At 39.0% G+C, this 15,333-nt stretch overlaps 1 protein-coding gene across 6 annotated transcripts in view; it reads left to right on the top strand.

The window, feature by feature from the left end:
* PPP1R21 (protein phosphatase 1 regulatory subunit 21) overlaps positions 1-15,333 on the top strand; it is a 58,148-nt gene that overhangs the window by 19,155 nt on the left and 23,660 nt on the right. For all 6 annotated transcript variants that reach the window (XM_023619113.2, XM_023619112.2, XM_070235502.1 and 3 more), the window contains 6 exons: positions 15-109; positions 4,201-4,253; positions 4,740-4,889; positions 8,532-8,633; positions 8,723-8,811; positions 11,198-11,334. In XM_023619113.2, the coding sequence (XP_023474881.2) occupies positions 15-109; positions 4,201-4,253; positions 4,740-4,889; positions 8,532-8,633; positions 8,723-8,811; positions 11,198-11,334 (626 nt within the window). The remainder of the gene's footprint in view (positions 1-14; positions 110-4,200; positions 4,254-4,739; positions 4,890-8,531; positions 8,634-8,722; positions 8,812-11,197; positions 11,335-15,333) is intronic.

The raw sequence follows: 15,333 nt of genomic DNA, 5'->3' as shown, positions 1-15,333 counted from the left end.
TTTTTTTCTTTCAGTCAATTACAGTTAAAGAATCTTCATGAAGATTTGTCAGGTAGATTAGAGGAGTCCTTATCAATCATCAATGAAAAAGTACCTTTTAATGATACAAGTAGGTATTATGTACAGTTTTCTATTATTTGCAACTTTGAACCTGTGATAGCCAACTAGTCAAAATAATTTCTAATCTGTTTGGCAAAAAACTTCATTGGCCCAATAGAGATTGCTTTCTTTTTGTTCTTTTGATCAGCTTTGGCCCTCATATTTTATAGGGAGATTTTAAATTGTCATGTAACTACTCCAAAGCCAGCATTCTTGGAAGAAGCCCAAATCCACATTTTTTTATTGCATGTATTTAGTCTATCCCAAGGTAAAAACCAACCTGTGTGTGAAGTACCTGAAAATTTGTATAAAAAAGTTGTTGTTCATAGAGCAGTGGGGGCAGTAGGAGGTGGATCTTTTCAGCCTGGTATCTCCTGGGCGTGGACAATCCCCAGTAATACTTGGGGAGCTGACGCAGATAAGTGCTGCTTCCTGTTCATCCTGGGAATGGTCTGGTAATGTACACAGCCAAGAGCAACAAAAAGAACTTAAAGAAAAAATCAACTTAGATGTATAGTAAGGGCTGATTTCATAACATTTAGACAAGAATCAAATCAGAACCTTGAAAACAAAGAAAATATTTAATCGTTTGGATTTTGAAACTTACATTCACATAAGTTTGCATTTCCTTTTTTACAGTCACATGATTGAAATTAATTTTTTGCTTCTCCTAAATTTTTCTTAGGGAAGACCTAAAAAAAGAGGAAGGAGAAGACATCAAAGAAAAACAGCAGTGTGATCTCATGCTGAAATCACAATATGTCATTAGTATATTAAAAACCTAAATTCCTCTGAAAACAAACACCTGGTTCTAGTTTCTATGTTAATATAAATAGCATGAGCATACTTTGATCCACTAGACTTGAAACTTTGGGCTTTCATTTTCCCTTTAATCGTTGTATCAATCAGTCATCAGGTTCTAATAATTTTCTTCTGAATCTCTTTGGATTTATCTTTCCTATTCCAATATTAATTGTCACCCTGCTTTAGATCCTTAGCATGTCAATGTGGGTTACTTCTTTTTTGTTGTTAGTGCCATGGAGTTGATTGTGACCCCTAGCGACCCTGTATACGGGAGAGTGGAACCCTGTCTGGTCTTTTTGCACCATCCTCTCACCTTTCATCGCTGTATTAGACAATGCCCCACTGCTATTCATAGGGTTTTCGTGGCCGATTTTTTCAAAAGTGGGGGGCCATGTCCTTTTTCCTAGTCTGTGTAGTCTGGAAGCTCTGTTGAAACCTGTCCACCATGGGTGACCCTGCTGGTATTTGAAATACCAGTGGCATAGCTTTCAGCATCACAGCAACATGCAACCACCACAGTATGACAACTGACAGACAGGTGGTGTCGTTCCCTAGCTGGGAAACAAACCTGGGCTTTGGTGATTACAGCGCCGAATCTTAACCACTAGACTGCCAGGGCTGGCTTTACTTCTTTTAGTTCCAAAATATTTAGGGATCATTTGCTGAGTGCCCAGATGGGTAGGTAGCATAGGGGGATGTAAAAATTTATAAGACAAAAATCTCTACCCTCAAGGAATTTATAGTCCAGTAGGGGAGAGAGAATATATAGAAATATCTAAAATATAAGCTAAACTGTTCCATAAAGAATCTGTTGGGGTTTCAGAGGGGAGACAGGTTATTGCTGGTGGGGTTGTGTGAGTAGGTTTTATTGGGCAGAGATGAGGGAGAATGAGCCAGGGAATTGCATGGAGTGTGGTAGGTAGTATGAAAGGCGCCGTCACGGCCTGACAAGCCATGACAAGCAGTAATTAGTTAAGTATGATAGGAGGTTAGAGTGGGTGGGGTACGGAGAGCAAAGATAGGTAAGTTCTGAAAGGGAGAGTGGGACTGGACCCTAGCGTTCTGGGCAAAGGACTTGAGACTTAATTCAGAAGGCAGTGGGGTTGTTGGAGAAGCTTTTGATCCAAGGAATGTCATAGTGATATTTGCGCACTCACAAAGTTAATCTGGCAAGAGTGTAGACTGCCCTGGAATGAGAATAGGGGGGCTGAAACTACTGTGATGACAGTTCTGGTGTGCTATTATGGAGGCTTAAGCCTGGAGTTGTCAGGAAGATGCAAGGAGGGCAAGGGAGAGGGAGGAGGCAGTGTGGTGGAAAGATGTGGTGCAGTTGACAGCAATCAAAGAAGCAGATGAGGAACAGGTTTATAGGAAAGATGATGAGGTTAGCTTTGTTGTTGTTTAATATTCTGACAGATAGGTTGGTGTGTATCTATTTACCTATTGGTGTGTGCATTTATAAATAAAATCCTAGACCTCTGGAGAGAAACTGATGTTGACCCTGTTGGGATGATGAGCCCCCCTGTTGGGAGTGGTGGGAATGAGGGGTACAAAGTGCAGAGAGGCCTGTGCAGGGTCCTTGGAGAATTCTCCATTGCAGTGATCAGGAAGGGCAAGGGGCTGAGGTAGAGAGGAGGTGGGAAAATGGGGTGAGAGAGAAGCTGGGGAAGTGAGTGTTCAGCCTGGTGGTGCTGGTCCGTTCTGCGCATTACTGTGCAGAGGGCAGAGAGAGTGATGACGGTAAAGGCAACTGGGTTTGGTGACTTTGAGAAGACTAGTGACGTCTGAGAGAAGTGCTTCTGTGCCGGGTGGAGGTGGACTCCAGATTGCTAGCACAAGGGTTAGAGGTGGATGGGTGCTGAGGAAACAGGCAGAGACATGCTGTGTTTTGAGCAGTAGGAATGAAGGAGATAAGAAAGGATAAGAGCTCAACATTCCAGCAGAGTAAAAGAAAAGGTGGTGTGTACAGCGGGTGGGTGAGGGCATAGAATTAAGTATGATATAAGTAAAGGGGAAGAAGTCTCTGTGGAGATAGTTAAACAAGCTGCAACAAATGCTGTTTTCGTAATGAGGTAATTTTGAAGAAGTAACAAGGAGGGGGTGATTGAGGGACTAGGGCCTGCAGGAATCAGAAGGAGATACTGCTAGGGGCCCAGGAGGAGGGTTAGCCGAGGGATCTGTGAAACCACAGACTCTGAGATCGGGGGGTGGCGAGTGTAAGAACCACTTCTGCCTTGGCTCTGGTCTTCTCGGCATTGTATGGGGCAGGCCAGCCCATCCGTGAGGTAGGGGAGGAGAGGTAGAATGATATTAGGAGCTTACAATGGAAAAGGTTTGGAGTAGATGTCATGGGAAGTGTGATAGGGACGCAGCAATGAAATCATGGATTGCTGAGTGGCATTGAAGCTCCCCTTAAGCTAGGTAGAATATATTGTGGACTCTGATCTTGTTTTGTGTTAGCAAGAGCGTCGCTGAAAATGATGGACCAGGCTGGGAAGGAAAACAAACATGACTCAACAAAGCCCGAGAGGAGAATAGAGAGATGTTGATGGATGGGAGACCAAGCTGATGTAATAGAAATGGGGACATAAGGGAGAATTGGATGAGAACGCATAGGGACTTTCTGAATCAGATTTTGGCACTGGGGTCATTCTGCCTGAGGACACAGGCAGAGGAGGGAAGGTCTGAATGGCTGAAGTGGTGTGCAGAGATGAGTAGAGATGAAGGTCATTAAAATGCAGAAGTCAAAGAAGAGTGAGGCCGGGTGTTGGGAAGCCATCAGACGTTGAGAACAGACCCTCAGGTAGAGGGGAGGACTGTGGGAAAGAAACCAACCCAGAAAAGTTAGGATTGAGTCATTGGAGTCAGCAGAAGCATACAGGGATAGATTTTTGTGGTGTCATGCAAACAGTGATATTTTTGGATTAGTGTGGCAGCTGTGTACAGGGTTCCTTTAGAAGGGAGAATGACTGAAGATAGCAAGAACATCGTGAGCCTTTCTAAGTAATCTTGATAGGCCCCAAAGAAGTTTTTGAAATGATTCCTTAGAAACAAATACAGCGTTGGTTTGTTGTTCACCTTATCTTAACAGTCAAAAAAAATTAGAAGTATTACTTTGAGAAATAACTGATTCTATGTAAATTCAGTTATTCTCCTGCACTATGATTCTAGCTTTGATCATTTTAAATTTTTATGTAAAGCTAATTTTGCTTCAGAGCATTCATTGTTTTGCAGTTAAGCTGTTTTTCTATAAAGGTAAAATGAGAGACTTAATGTACATCCGTTTTTGTTTTGTAGAATATAGTCAGTATAACGCTCTGAATGTTCCACTCCACAATAGGAGGCATCAGGTAAAGATGAAGTACTTGTTTTTATTTTTAGTGATCTGCTTGTCAAACTTTTCAGAAACAAGAATTAGTTGTGTGGCCCCCTGTTTAGTGCACTAAACAATTGTGTTTAACTTTTGCTTTACTTTCTTAATACATTTTTTAAAAATTGTTTAACTTGCTGTTTATTGAATTCATAATAATATAGATTTTTGCTTGCTCTCTTGTCTGATAACATTAGAACTGAATTATGGGATGCACTGATTTTTTGAGCTTCACCTTTCTTCTGGGTTGGTGGACTTTGCACTTAAATGGTCTAGGTTAAGTGGAGGAGGTGTATTTGTCAACATTGGCGGCTTTCTAATTTGCTGAGATGGGAATATTAAAATCCAAGCCGGGAGCAAAAGAATTTAAATTAAGGAATAATGTTCTCCAAATGTGGGCTTAATAAAGTTGTTTGAGGATAATAATTTGATAGTTGACTTTAACTGTATGCTTATCATTTTAAAGCTGAAGATGCGAGACATTGCTGGGCAGGCCCTGGCTTTTGTTCAAGATCTTGTGACGGCTCTTCTGAATTTTCACACCTATACAGAACAGAGGATTCAGATTTTTCCTGTTGATTCTGCCATTGATACTATATCTCCTTTGAATCAGAAGGTAAATTTAACTCAGGATACCTTTCGTAGACCTGAACAAGTAGAGAGGCGTGTTATTTATTTTCAGACCACTTCTGTGCATCAGCCAGGTACTGTGGAGGACATGGAAAAAACCCTCTAAGTCACAGTGTTTACCTTCGAGATAAAATATGGCAAACATGGAGATTCTTAAGAAATTTAACACTAGGGGAGTTATTAAAAGACCTTAGTGTGAGTGAGTGGTTTGGTCAGTAAGCGATGTGAGGTCATCAAGGAAGGGAGATTGCTGTAGGTGGTAGTGTCTGGGGAAGATTCTTTGGGGATTTGAATGGGCTTTGAAAAATGAGCAAGATTTGAATAGGAGGAGAGAAACAGGACAGGTGTTTCCCACCCCCACTGCTACCCCCCCAAGAGGGAAAAACATGAGCAAAATCATGGAGCAGGAAAGCATAGAGAGTGCGTGTTGAGGGGGTGGGGAGGAAGCAGTGAGCCAAGTGTTTTGGCTGGAGTGGGAAGTCTTCAAAGGGCAGGAATGGGAGGTAAGGATGAAAAGAGGAAAAATGGCTCCAGGCTCTGCAGGGACCCTGGGGGCAGGCCAAGGCACAGACCTGCACTTTATATATTTTGGATTGAGATTTTTTATAGCTTTTTGACTGGGGTGCAATATAATGAAAAGTACCACGTTGTTGTTGGAAAGGTTAATTTGCTGTCATTTTTCTCTCTTCCTGTTTGTACTCACTGAGTAACTTTTATCATTGGGTATGTTTAAAAGCAAAAAATCTGTGTAGCATAGTTGACTTTTTTCCTTCCTGCTGGGAAGTGGAGTAGGAGTGAAACTGCTTATCCATTTGGGCCTCGAGGCATTTTCAAGGTTTGTGAGATTTAGACAAAGAATAAGAAGAGGGTTAAGTGTCACTTCTTTCAGTCCATGTGCTTTTTTGGGGCTGGGCAAATTTTGCTCCTTCGTTTCCTTTTTTCTCCCCAGCTAGTTCTAAAAAAGGGTTTTAGGTAGCTTGCAAAAACACATTTAACTGAAAAATAAAGTAAATGTTAGTGAGTATATTGGTTATGTATTGCTGTGTAATAAATTACCCTAAAACTTAGTAGTATGAAACAATAAACATTTAGTTTATTTAGTTAGTTATTTAGTTATTAGTACATTTATAAACATTTAGTTTATCTCACACAGTTTCTGTGGGTCAAGAATTCAGGATAAAATTAGCTTGGGGCTTCTGACTCATGATCTCTCATAAGGTTCCGGTCAAGGTCAGCTGAGGCTGCATTCATCTAAAGACTTGACTGGGGCTTCAAGGTGGCTCACTCACATGCCTAGTGAGCTAGTGCTGGTTGTTGGCTGGAAGCCTCAGTTTCCCATTGCCTGCAGCTTGCCGTGGGGCTGCTTGAGTATCTTGAAGACACAGCAGTTAACTTCCCCCAGAGCCAGTGATCCAAGAGAGGAGGAGGAAGCCACAATGCCTATTATGACTTGGCCTGGAGAATCACGTACCATCATTTCTGCCATATTGTATTGATCACACAGACCAACCCTGAAACAGTGTGTAAGGGTACCACACAGGGCCAAGAGTAGCAGGAGGCAGGGATCACAGGGGCCATCTTGAAGGCTGGCTCCCACAGGGAGGAAATTGAGGGATCTTGCTATAGGCATGTGTTCTTAGTGCCCCATAATGTGGCACTCTGAAATGACTCATGTCACTCTTCCTACTTACTTGATTCTTCTTCCCAACTTGTTTTTGTGCATCATGCAGTATTTTTGGGGTTTGAATAGTGTTTGTGGCCACAGATCTCATAAGTGCCTCTTAGTATAGCAAAGACTCGGATTTGAGTCAGACTTCTTGGTTCCTAGCCCAGTTCTGCCACTTTCTATGTCCTCTTGGGCAATTTATTTAACCTCTCTGTGCTTCAGTTTCCTCATTTTAAAAATGGGGGATAGAATACCTACCTCACGGGTATGTATGTTTGAAGATTAGACAAGATATTCCATGTACAGCACTAAGAGCGGTGCCTGCACGTAGGACGCGCTCGATAAAGGCAGCTCTGAGCCCATCATCATTATGCCTTCCGCGTGGGAAGCCCTCAGGAGGTGCTTGGTTTTTATCATTCAGTTTTGATCTGACTCCACAAATCTGTTGAAGCTCATAAAAATTAAACTTTGGCCCTTTGAAATGCTCTTTGATATCACTGGGGGAAAAAGCTTTCAGAAACCTGGGTAGAAAAAACAGTACTGCAGCATTTTAATGTAGTTCTATTTTCTTTTACACTGCCTATAATAGCAAAAAGTATTTTCTACTCAACACTGGTTCGTTGCCCGTTACTGGAATTTTATTTTAGCTTGTTGCACTATTATGCCCACACAGTGAGAATCAGTTGTGTTACTCTTAACTTGTCTGAAACACTTCATTACTTTGAAGAATTCATTTATTTCTCAATATTTTACCTTTGGCTTTTGGCCTATGAAAAGCCATATGTGGTTTTTCTAATAAGTCTGTAATATTGAAGGAGATTCAGAAACCATTTGTTAAAAGATGACCAGAGAATCATAAAGGAGATGTTTACACCTGTAAGCTTAGAGTTCGTCTCCCTTTATCGCTCTAAAGATCAAAGCCCAGAGAGGTTAAGGAAGTTGCCCAGGGCTGTATATTTGTGTAGTTTGCAGTAGGGCCAGTTGAATCACATTTCTGCAAAATGAGACCTCACGTTTCTATACTGAGCAATTGAAATTTGAGCCATTAGATACTACTTAGATAATAGAGATATTTCATATTTAGTGAAAATTAGCTTTTTGCCTTTAAATTGTCTCAAGACCTTTAGGGTCTTTTTCTGAATCTATTCTTCATACTCAATTAGTCCTTTGTAAATACTAAAGTATCGGCGACAGTTATAAAAAGTTTTTATATCCTCATTTTGATGATAATAACATTCCTGGAATTTCTTACCTCTGAACATTGTATACAGTAAAGGAAGCTGCCCTCAAAAGACTTGTTTTTAAAACATAAAGCGCAGATGCTGACTATAGTTAATGCTGCTGTATGGTAGATTTGAAAGTTGCTAAGAGAGTAGATCCTAAAAGTTCTCATCACAGGGAAAAGAAATCTTTTTTTGTAACTATATGAGGTGATGGATGTTAACTAAACTTGTGGTAATCATTTCACAGTATATGTCTGTCAAGTCCTTATGCTGTACACTTTAAGCTTGTACAGTGCTGTATGTCAATTATATCTTAATAAAACTGAGAAAAATGGGGTATAGAACACAAAAATTGGTCATACAGTTTTGATTTTCAAATCTTTTTTTTTTTAACTGGGACCCCTGTGGAGAAGCAATTGTTTAGGGAAGAAGGCCAGCAAACGTTTGCTGGGTTGTAGTGCAATAGCTCCTCCCTGTTTCCTCCCATGCCTGCTGGTTAAGTACGTCGCCCCTCTTCTAGTTCCTGGTTTTGCAGTGGGACGGGGACTCTGAGATAGGACCTGCGCTTGTTAGAGGGCACCATCTCTGTGTAAGAGCCAAACTGCCCAAAAAAGGTTTCCAACAGAAAAAAAAGTTTCCAACAGAACTTAGGTTTATAATTCAGTGAATCCATTTACAAATGTGTTGACTTTTGTGATTTTCCAGTGATTTAACTCATAATTCCTTTCCTTCTATTTAGTTCTCACAATACCTTCATGAAAATGCATCCTATGTCCGCCCTCTTGAGGAAGGAATGCTTCATTTATTTGAAAGTATTACTGAGGATACTGTGACTGTCCTGGTAATTTTCTTCTGTGTTTTACTTCTGGAAGCAGGAGCTCTTCTTTGTCAAATAACACTATTAACCTTGAAATTGTTTTTCTTTTCCAGGAGACAACTGTGAAATTGAAAACTTTTTCAGAGCATTTAACCTCCTACATATGTTTTCTTAGGAAGATTCTTCCTTATCAGTTAAAAAGGTACTTACCCCTCGAGGCCAGGGAGCTTGGGGAATTGTGGGGTGTCATCTAGCCTGCTCTGGAGTTAATAAAGTAGTAATGTGTGTCTCTAGTGATCTGCCTGACCTTTCTGCGCCACAACCAATTTGGACTTTTCTGAAAAAGGAAAATTAAGGCTCAAGCAGCATAAACTGATATTTAAGAAAATTGAATTATAGTCTCTCAGCTAGGGTTTTTTCAGTACTTCTCTGTCCAGTGGTTACGGCCATAACCACATAATGCTATGAACCTGTATTTTCAATGATTGTGAATGACACATTTAGTGAAAGAAATATTTCAGTTTTGGGTTATTTATTATTCTTTTGCTGTAAACAACTAGATGGGGGTTATAATAGTTAACTCCTATGTTTGAATTTATAATTCTTAGGTTTCTTTGAAATAGTATAGTGTTATTTTTATTATTGGTGATTTATTTAAATTATAAGCTAAAAACTTTACTCCAGCCCTCATAAGATATTTCAGTTAGTAACCTTAAATATTCCATCTTAAATATTTCTGGAAAGGCAAGAGAAAATAATTTACGTAACTGGACGTTTGATTAGACTGCTTATACGTTTTGATACTTTTGGTCTAAAACTGCCAAGACTCCTAGTTCATCTAAATCTTTTCATCCTAAAATTTAGCCTTTTAAAAAGAAAAATAATCAAAGAATAATACAGCTGAACATAGGAGAAGAACATATATGTATTATAGCATATTGCAAAATAAGGTTTAGAAAATATGTAGATGAATAACTTATAAATATTGAAAATATGCAAATAGCTATAGTTTGTAAGTCCTAGTTGTAAGTTTGTAGTTGTATAGTTTGTAATAGGTTTTAGCTTTTCAAAAATATAAAGTTTCATTATTTTAAAAAAAGTTATTGTGTGTTAAGAGGCTTCTTATTTCCCAGGTCTAACCTAACAAAGTATTTCAGTAACTGAATTCTATGATTTGTGCATATGACAGAATTTTAGGAATCAGGAAATTATGACTTAAACTCATAATTATGAATTATAGTTTCATTCAGATCCTTATATGTTACAGTTCAATATAATTAAAGTGTTTTTGAAAATTGACTCTAGAAGTTGAACACTAAATTGAATATACCTTATTGATTTGGCTTATGTTAAAGAGAAGCTGTTTAAGAATCATTGCAAAAGTGGCATTTACTACTTGAATTAGTTATGCATTTTTATTTTATCTTAATTTAGTTTTTCACTATTACATTTTTAGAAACACTGGATAAGTCCTTTCTTGATCTAAGATTCCTATTCTTGGAATGTTCTGTCCCATATGCTTTCAGCCCTACCTCATCAGGTATTCATGTTTTTAGGCAATTTTTTGGTCATTGGTTTAAATACTACTTTAATTGACAAGATGACATCTTCATTAGTAGTAAATGGGCCTAGTACTGAATGGAGCTGTCTGCTATAAATAAAGTAGACGAGGAGAAGTGGCAAGGTCAAGATTATGGATATTATTAATATTCTTGTGCTAATGACTTTCCAGCTTTATATAAAAAGCATTTTACTTGGTTATCTGCACATTTTTAATAAACACTGTTGAGTCCACATGTTTTCTTTTAACCTTATAATTAAGCTTTCCCAAGTACCATTTAAAATTGAACACGACAAAATGTATTTTATGAATGTTAAGCATTTACTTTTAGATTTGAGCCTATAGATTGTTTTTTCCAACCTGTTTGGCTTTTTAAACTACATATATTGAACTACATATATTGAAAAAAGTTCATGAATGATTCTCTCTGGTAGTTCCTGTTTAATTAATTCTCTTTAGGAATTCAGTCTATTAAATGTCTTTCTCCTGAAAATATTTTTAAGGGAAATATTTTTGTGCTGCTCTTAGAATGGAAAGATAATGGGCAGCTGCCTTAATCTTTTCTTCCAATTACTCCTCTGTTCTATTGGTATTTGCAGCAAGCAGGTGTATGTATTATGATATAAAAAATGGAAGCTTGTAAATGAGATCAAATTCTTTTTTTCTTTTTGAGGAAGATCAGCCCTGAGCTAACATCTGCCAATCCTCCTCTTTTTGCTGAGGAAGACTGGCCCTGAGCTAACATCCATGCTCATCTTCCTCTACTTTATATATGGGACACCTACCATATCATGGTGTGCCAAGTGGTGCCATGTCCGCACCCGGGATCCGAACTGGCGGACCCCAGGCCACCAAAGCAGAACATGTGCACTTAACTGCTGTGCCACCGGGCCAGCCCCTCTCAAATTCCTTTTTTCTCCTCCAAAATCTCTGTTTGGTTATGTTGTTTGAGAATTTAGATGGTTTCTTATAGCTAATTGAAAATCGTTCAGGATGCTCACTTTTAAAAAAATCTGCCCATTCCTAGTTTAGAAGAAGAATGTGAATCTTCTCTTTGCACAACTGCTTTAAGAGCCAGGAATCTAGAGCTGTCTCAGGACATGAAGAAGATGACAGCTGTGTTTGAGAAGCTGCAGACTTATGTCGGTCTTCTCGCCTTGCCAAGTAAGTGTGTTTGTTGCTCATGCTTCAACTTGAAGAGCTTAGAGTACAAGAGGCTGGAGCAGGAAGATGGTTTAGCTTGGTTGAGAAGAGCCTAGGATCTGGAATCACAAAACTTGAATTTAAATTCTCCAGCCTCTTATACCTTTATGCCCTTGGGCAAATCACTTTACTTCTCTGTGCCTGTTTTCCTATTTATAAAATGGAGATAAATGTGATTATTAAGTTAAGAATGTACAATATTGAGTGTTGAAGACATGCATTAAATATATTTCCATTTCTCTCCTTCCTCTGTTTTAAACGGAGAGGAGCAAAGCATAAGACTTTGTAGCAACCTTTCAACAAGTAGCATAGGGGAGCTTTATTAGTAAAAATGCTATTTGTTTCTCTTTGGCCTAATTTGAAAGAGTATTTTCAGGTAATTGAATGGACCCCAGTTTAAATGATATTTTTAAGGATGCCATGATTTTCCTGGTAGTGATTTGTTTGTTTTTTGTAACAGCTTTAATGTGATATAATTTACATACCGTACAGTTTACCCACTTAAAGTACAATTCAGTGGTTTTTCCCATAGTCACAGACATGTAGAACACTACAGTCAATTTTGGAATATTTTCATCACTTCAAGAAGAAACCCTGTATACCTAACTAATACCCTCCTATTACTCCATTCCACCCCTCCTCAGCACCAAGCAACCACTTGCTGTCTATAGATTTGTGTATTCTGAACAGTTCATATAAATGAATCATATGATATGTGGTCTTTTGTGACTGCTTTCTTTCACTTAGCATAATGTTTTCAAGATTCATCCAAGTTGTAGCATGTATCAGTATTTTATGCCTTTTTATTGCAGAACAATATTCCATTGTATGGAATACCACATTTTATTTATCTACGCATCAGTTGATGGACATTTGGGTTGTTTCCATCTTTTGGCTCATATGAATAATGATGCTCTAGACATCTGTGAACAAGTTTTGAGTGGACATATCTTTTCATTTCTCTTGGGTGTGTACTTTGGGGTAGAATTGCTGGGTCATATATTTAACTCTTTGTTTAACTGGAAAACTGCCAGACTGTTTTCCAAGGTGACTGTACCATTTTACATTCCTACTAGCAGTATATGAGGGTTCTGATTTCTCCACATTCTCACTAATGCTTGTTATTATCTGACATTTTGATTTTAGCCATCCTACTGTTATTGTCTGACTTTTTGAAGTGGTATCTCATTGTAGTTTAGATTTGCATATTCCTAATGTCTAATGATATCAAGTATCTTTTCATGTGCTTATTGACCATTTGTATATCTTCTTTGGATATATGTCTATTCAGATCTTTTCTCTATTTTTTAATTAGGTTATTTGTCTTTTTAATTGGGTTATTGAGTTGTGAGAGTTTTTTATATATTCTAGATACAAATCCCTCATCAGATATATGATTTGCAAGATTTTCTTCCATTTTTCAGGTTATCTTTTCATTATCTTGATGGTATCCTTTGAAGCACAAAGGTTTTTAATTTTGATGAAGTCAAATTTATTTTTGTTGCTCATACTTTTGGTCAAATCTAGGAATCCATTGTCAAATATGAGGTCATGAAGACTTACCGTTATGTTTTCTTCTAAGAGTTTTATAGTTTTAGCTCTTACATTTAGATCTTTGATCCATTTTGAGTTAATTTTTACAAATAGTGTGAAATAAGGATCCAACTTCATCTTTTGCATGTGGCTGTCCAGTTGTCTCAGCACCATTCATTGACAAAACTATTCCTTCCTTATTGAATGGCCTTGGCACCCTTGTTAAGAATCAGTTGACCACAGATGTGTGGATTTATTTCTAGGTTCTTGGGTCTATTCTGTTGATCTGCTTGTCTATCCTATGCTGGTACCACACTATCTTGATGACTGTTGTTTTGTAGTAAGTTTTGAGATCAGGAAGTGAGAGTCCTCCTACTTTGTTCTTCTTTTTCAAGATTGTTTTGGTGATTCTTGGTCCTTTACAGTGAATTTTAGAATCAGCTTGTCAGTTTCTACAGAGAAGTCAACTGAGATTCTGATGGAGATTTCGTTGAATCTCTGTTAGTTTGGGGAGTTTTATGAGTTGAATTGTGTCTCCCCAAAACATATGTGAACTTCTAACTGCTATTAGAACACACTCACTGTGTGTGAGAACTTATTTGGAAGTAAAATCTCTGCAGATGTAATCAAGTTAAGATGAAGTCATACCGGTTTAGGGAGAGCCCAGCCAGTCCAATGACTGGTATCCTTATAAGGAGAGATTTGGAGATAGGGAGAGACACAGTGACACAGAGCTGAAGGCCATATGAAGACAGAGCCAAGGATTGGTGTTATGCCACCATAAGCCAAGGAACACATGGGGCCGAGAGAAGCTGGAAAAGGCAGGAAGGATTTTCCTCAAGAGCCGTTAGAGAGAGTGTGGCCCTGTCAACACCTTGATTTCAGACTTCCGGCCTCCAGACTGTGAGAGAATAAATTTCTGTTGTTTTAAGCCACCTTGTTTGTGATGCTCTGTTACGCCAGCTCTAGGAAACTAAACAGGGAGTATTGCCATCCTAACAATGCTAAGCTTTCTGATCCATGAACATGGTATATTTTTCCATCTATGTAGATCTTCTTTAATTTCTTTAAACATTATTTTGTAGTTTTCAGAGTGTCAGTTTGGCACCCTGATGCTTCTTCTGGAAGGGTTCAACCTTGGACGTGGGCACAGTCACCCTGGGATGACAGTGGTTTTGGCAGGGCTCTCTATCACTGTCTCATTTCCTAATCACACCCAGGTTTAAGCTCTACTAATTGCTGGCTGATGGCTGTCTTGTTTTCAACACTGCCGTGGGGGCATAAATTGCTCCACAGACTGATCCAATTAAATTTGGGCTCCGTTACAGGTGTAGTTATAGACCTAGTATATACCTAGCAGGTATAGTTTTTGAGATCAGTGTTTGAGATTTGTTCTGACACCAGGAGGGCTCTTCTTAGCTGTTTCTTTCTCTGGTTCTCTTTGATAAACCAATCAGCCTACAGTTTAGCTTATATCTTTCATGAATCTACCAATTTTCTCTTGGCTTTCAGCACAAACTCTGTTATTTTTGAGAGCGCCTTTAGGCTTGAACTTTTTATCCCTTCTGTTGCAAATTAAGTCAGTTCCTTTGGGAAGGGATTCAGAGCTTTCTGTTTTAAGAACTGTTTCTCCCTTGGGCTAAATCTCTGAGCCATGGTGCTGGGGGTTGGGACAATGATGCACTTCTCTCTGAGTGACACCCCTGCATTAGTAGCTCAGTGCTCCACGGAAGGGGTGGGGCTGCAGCCCCAGGTCTATTTGGCTTGCCTCTTTCAGCATGGAACTCCTGTCGATGAGCTGGGGCAAGGGTGATCAGGGTCCCAGATTCTCCACAGCACCATGCCCAGGTAGATCCTCCATCTCACGAATTGGGGCTGGGTGAAAGAAGAGAACCTTTACCTCTTGGTCATACTTACCCAGAACTAGCCTCAGCAACAGGTACCTGGGGGCAAGATGAGAAATGCAGCCCTCTTGTGTTCCTGTGTTCTTGGCTGCACCAGCCTGGACTGGGATTTCTAGCTCACTGAGCTGGTGAGGGGAGGGAAGGAGTGGGTCTCTGTTCAAATACTACAGATTCTTACTGTTCTTACCGAGTTGTTAAAGATTTTTCTTGAATAAATGTTTCTTCATTTGCTATATACCGTGAAGGTCATTTCCAGAGTTTTAAATGATTGTTTTTAAATAATTTTCTCCAGTTTTGCTGGGGAGTGGATCTGTGGAGCTTCTTATGCTGTCATGCCAGAGGTGGAACTCTGTGATGTCTGAATAATAGTGCTTTTAGTGATGTTTAGCAAATAATAATGAGTAGGGAAAGAACAAAGTGAGAAATGTGTTATATAGTAACAAGGTGACAATTCACAAAGACTTTTATTTCAAAAAGAATCATGAAAGACATAGTCCTGCTTAGCAATTTAATTTTGATTCTT

This window comes from Equus caballus, chromosome 15 (assembly GCF_041296265.1).
Source record: "Equus caballus isolate H_3958 breed thoroughbred chromosome 15, TB-T2T, whole genome shotgun sequence".
Classification (NCBI taxonomy): Eukaryota; Metazoa; Chordata; class Mammalia; order Perissodactyla; family Equidae; genus Equus; species Equus caballus.
Note: the sequence above shows the minus strand (reverse complement) of the source record. Positions and strands in the feature narration are given on the sequence as shown.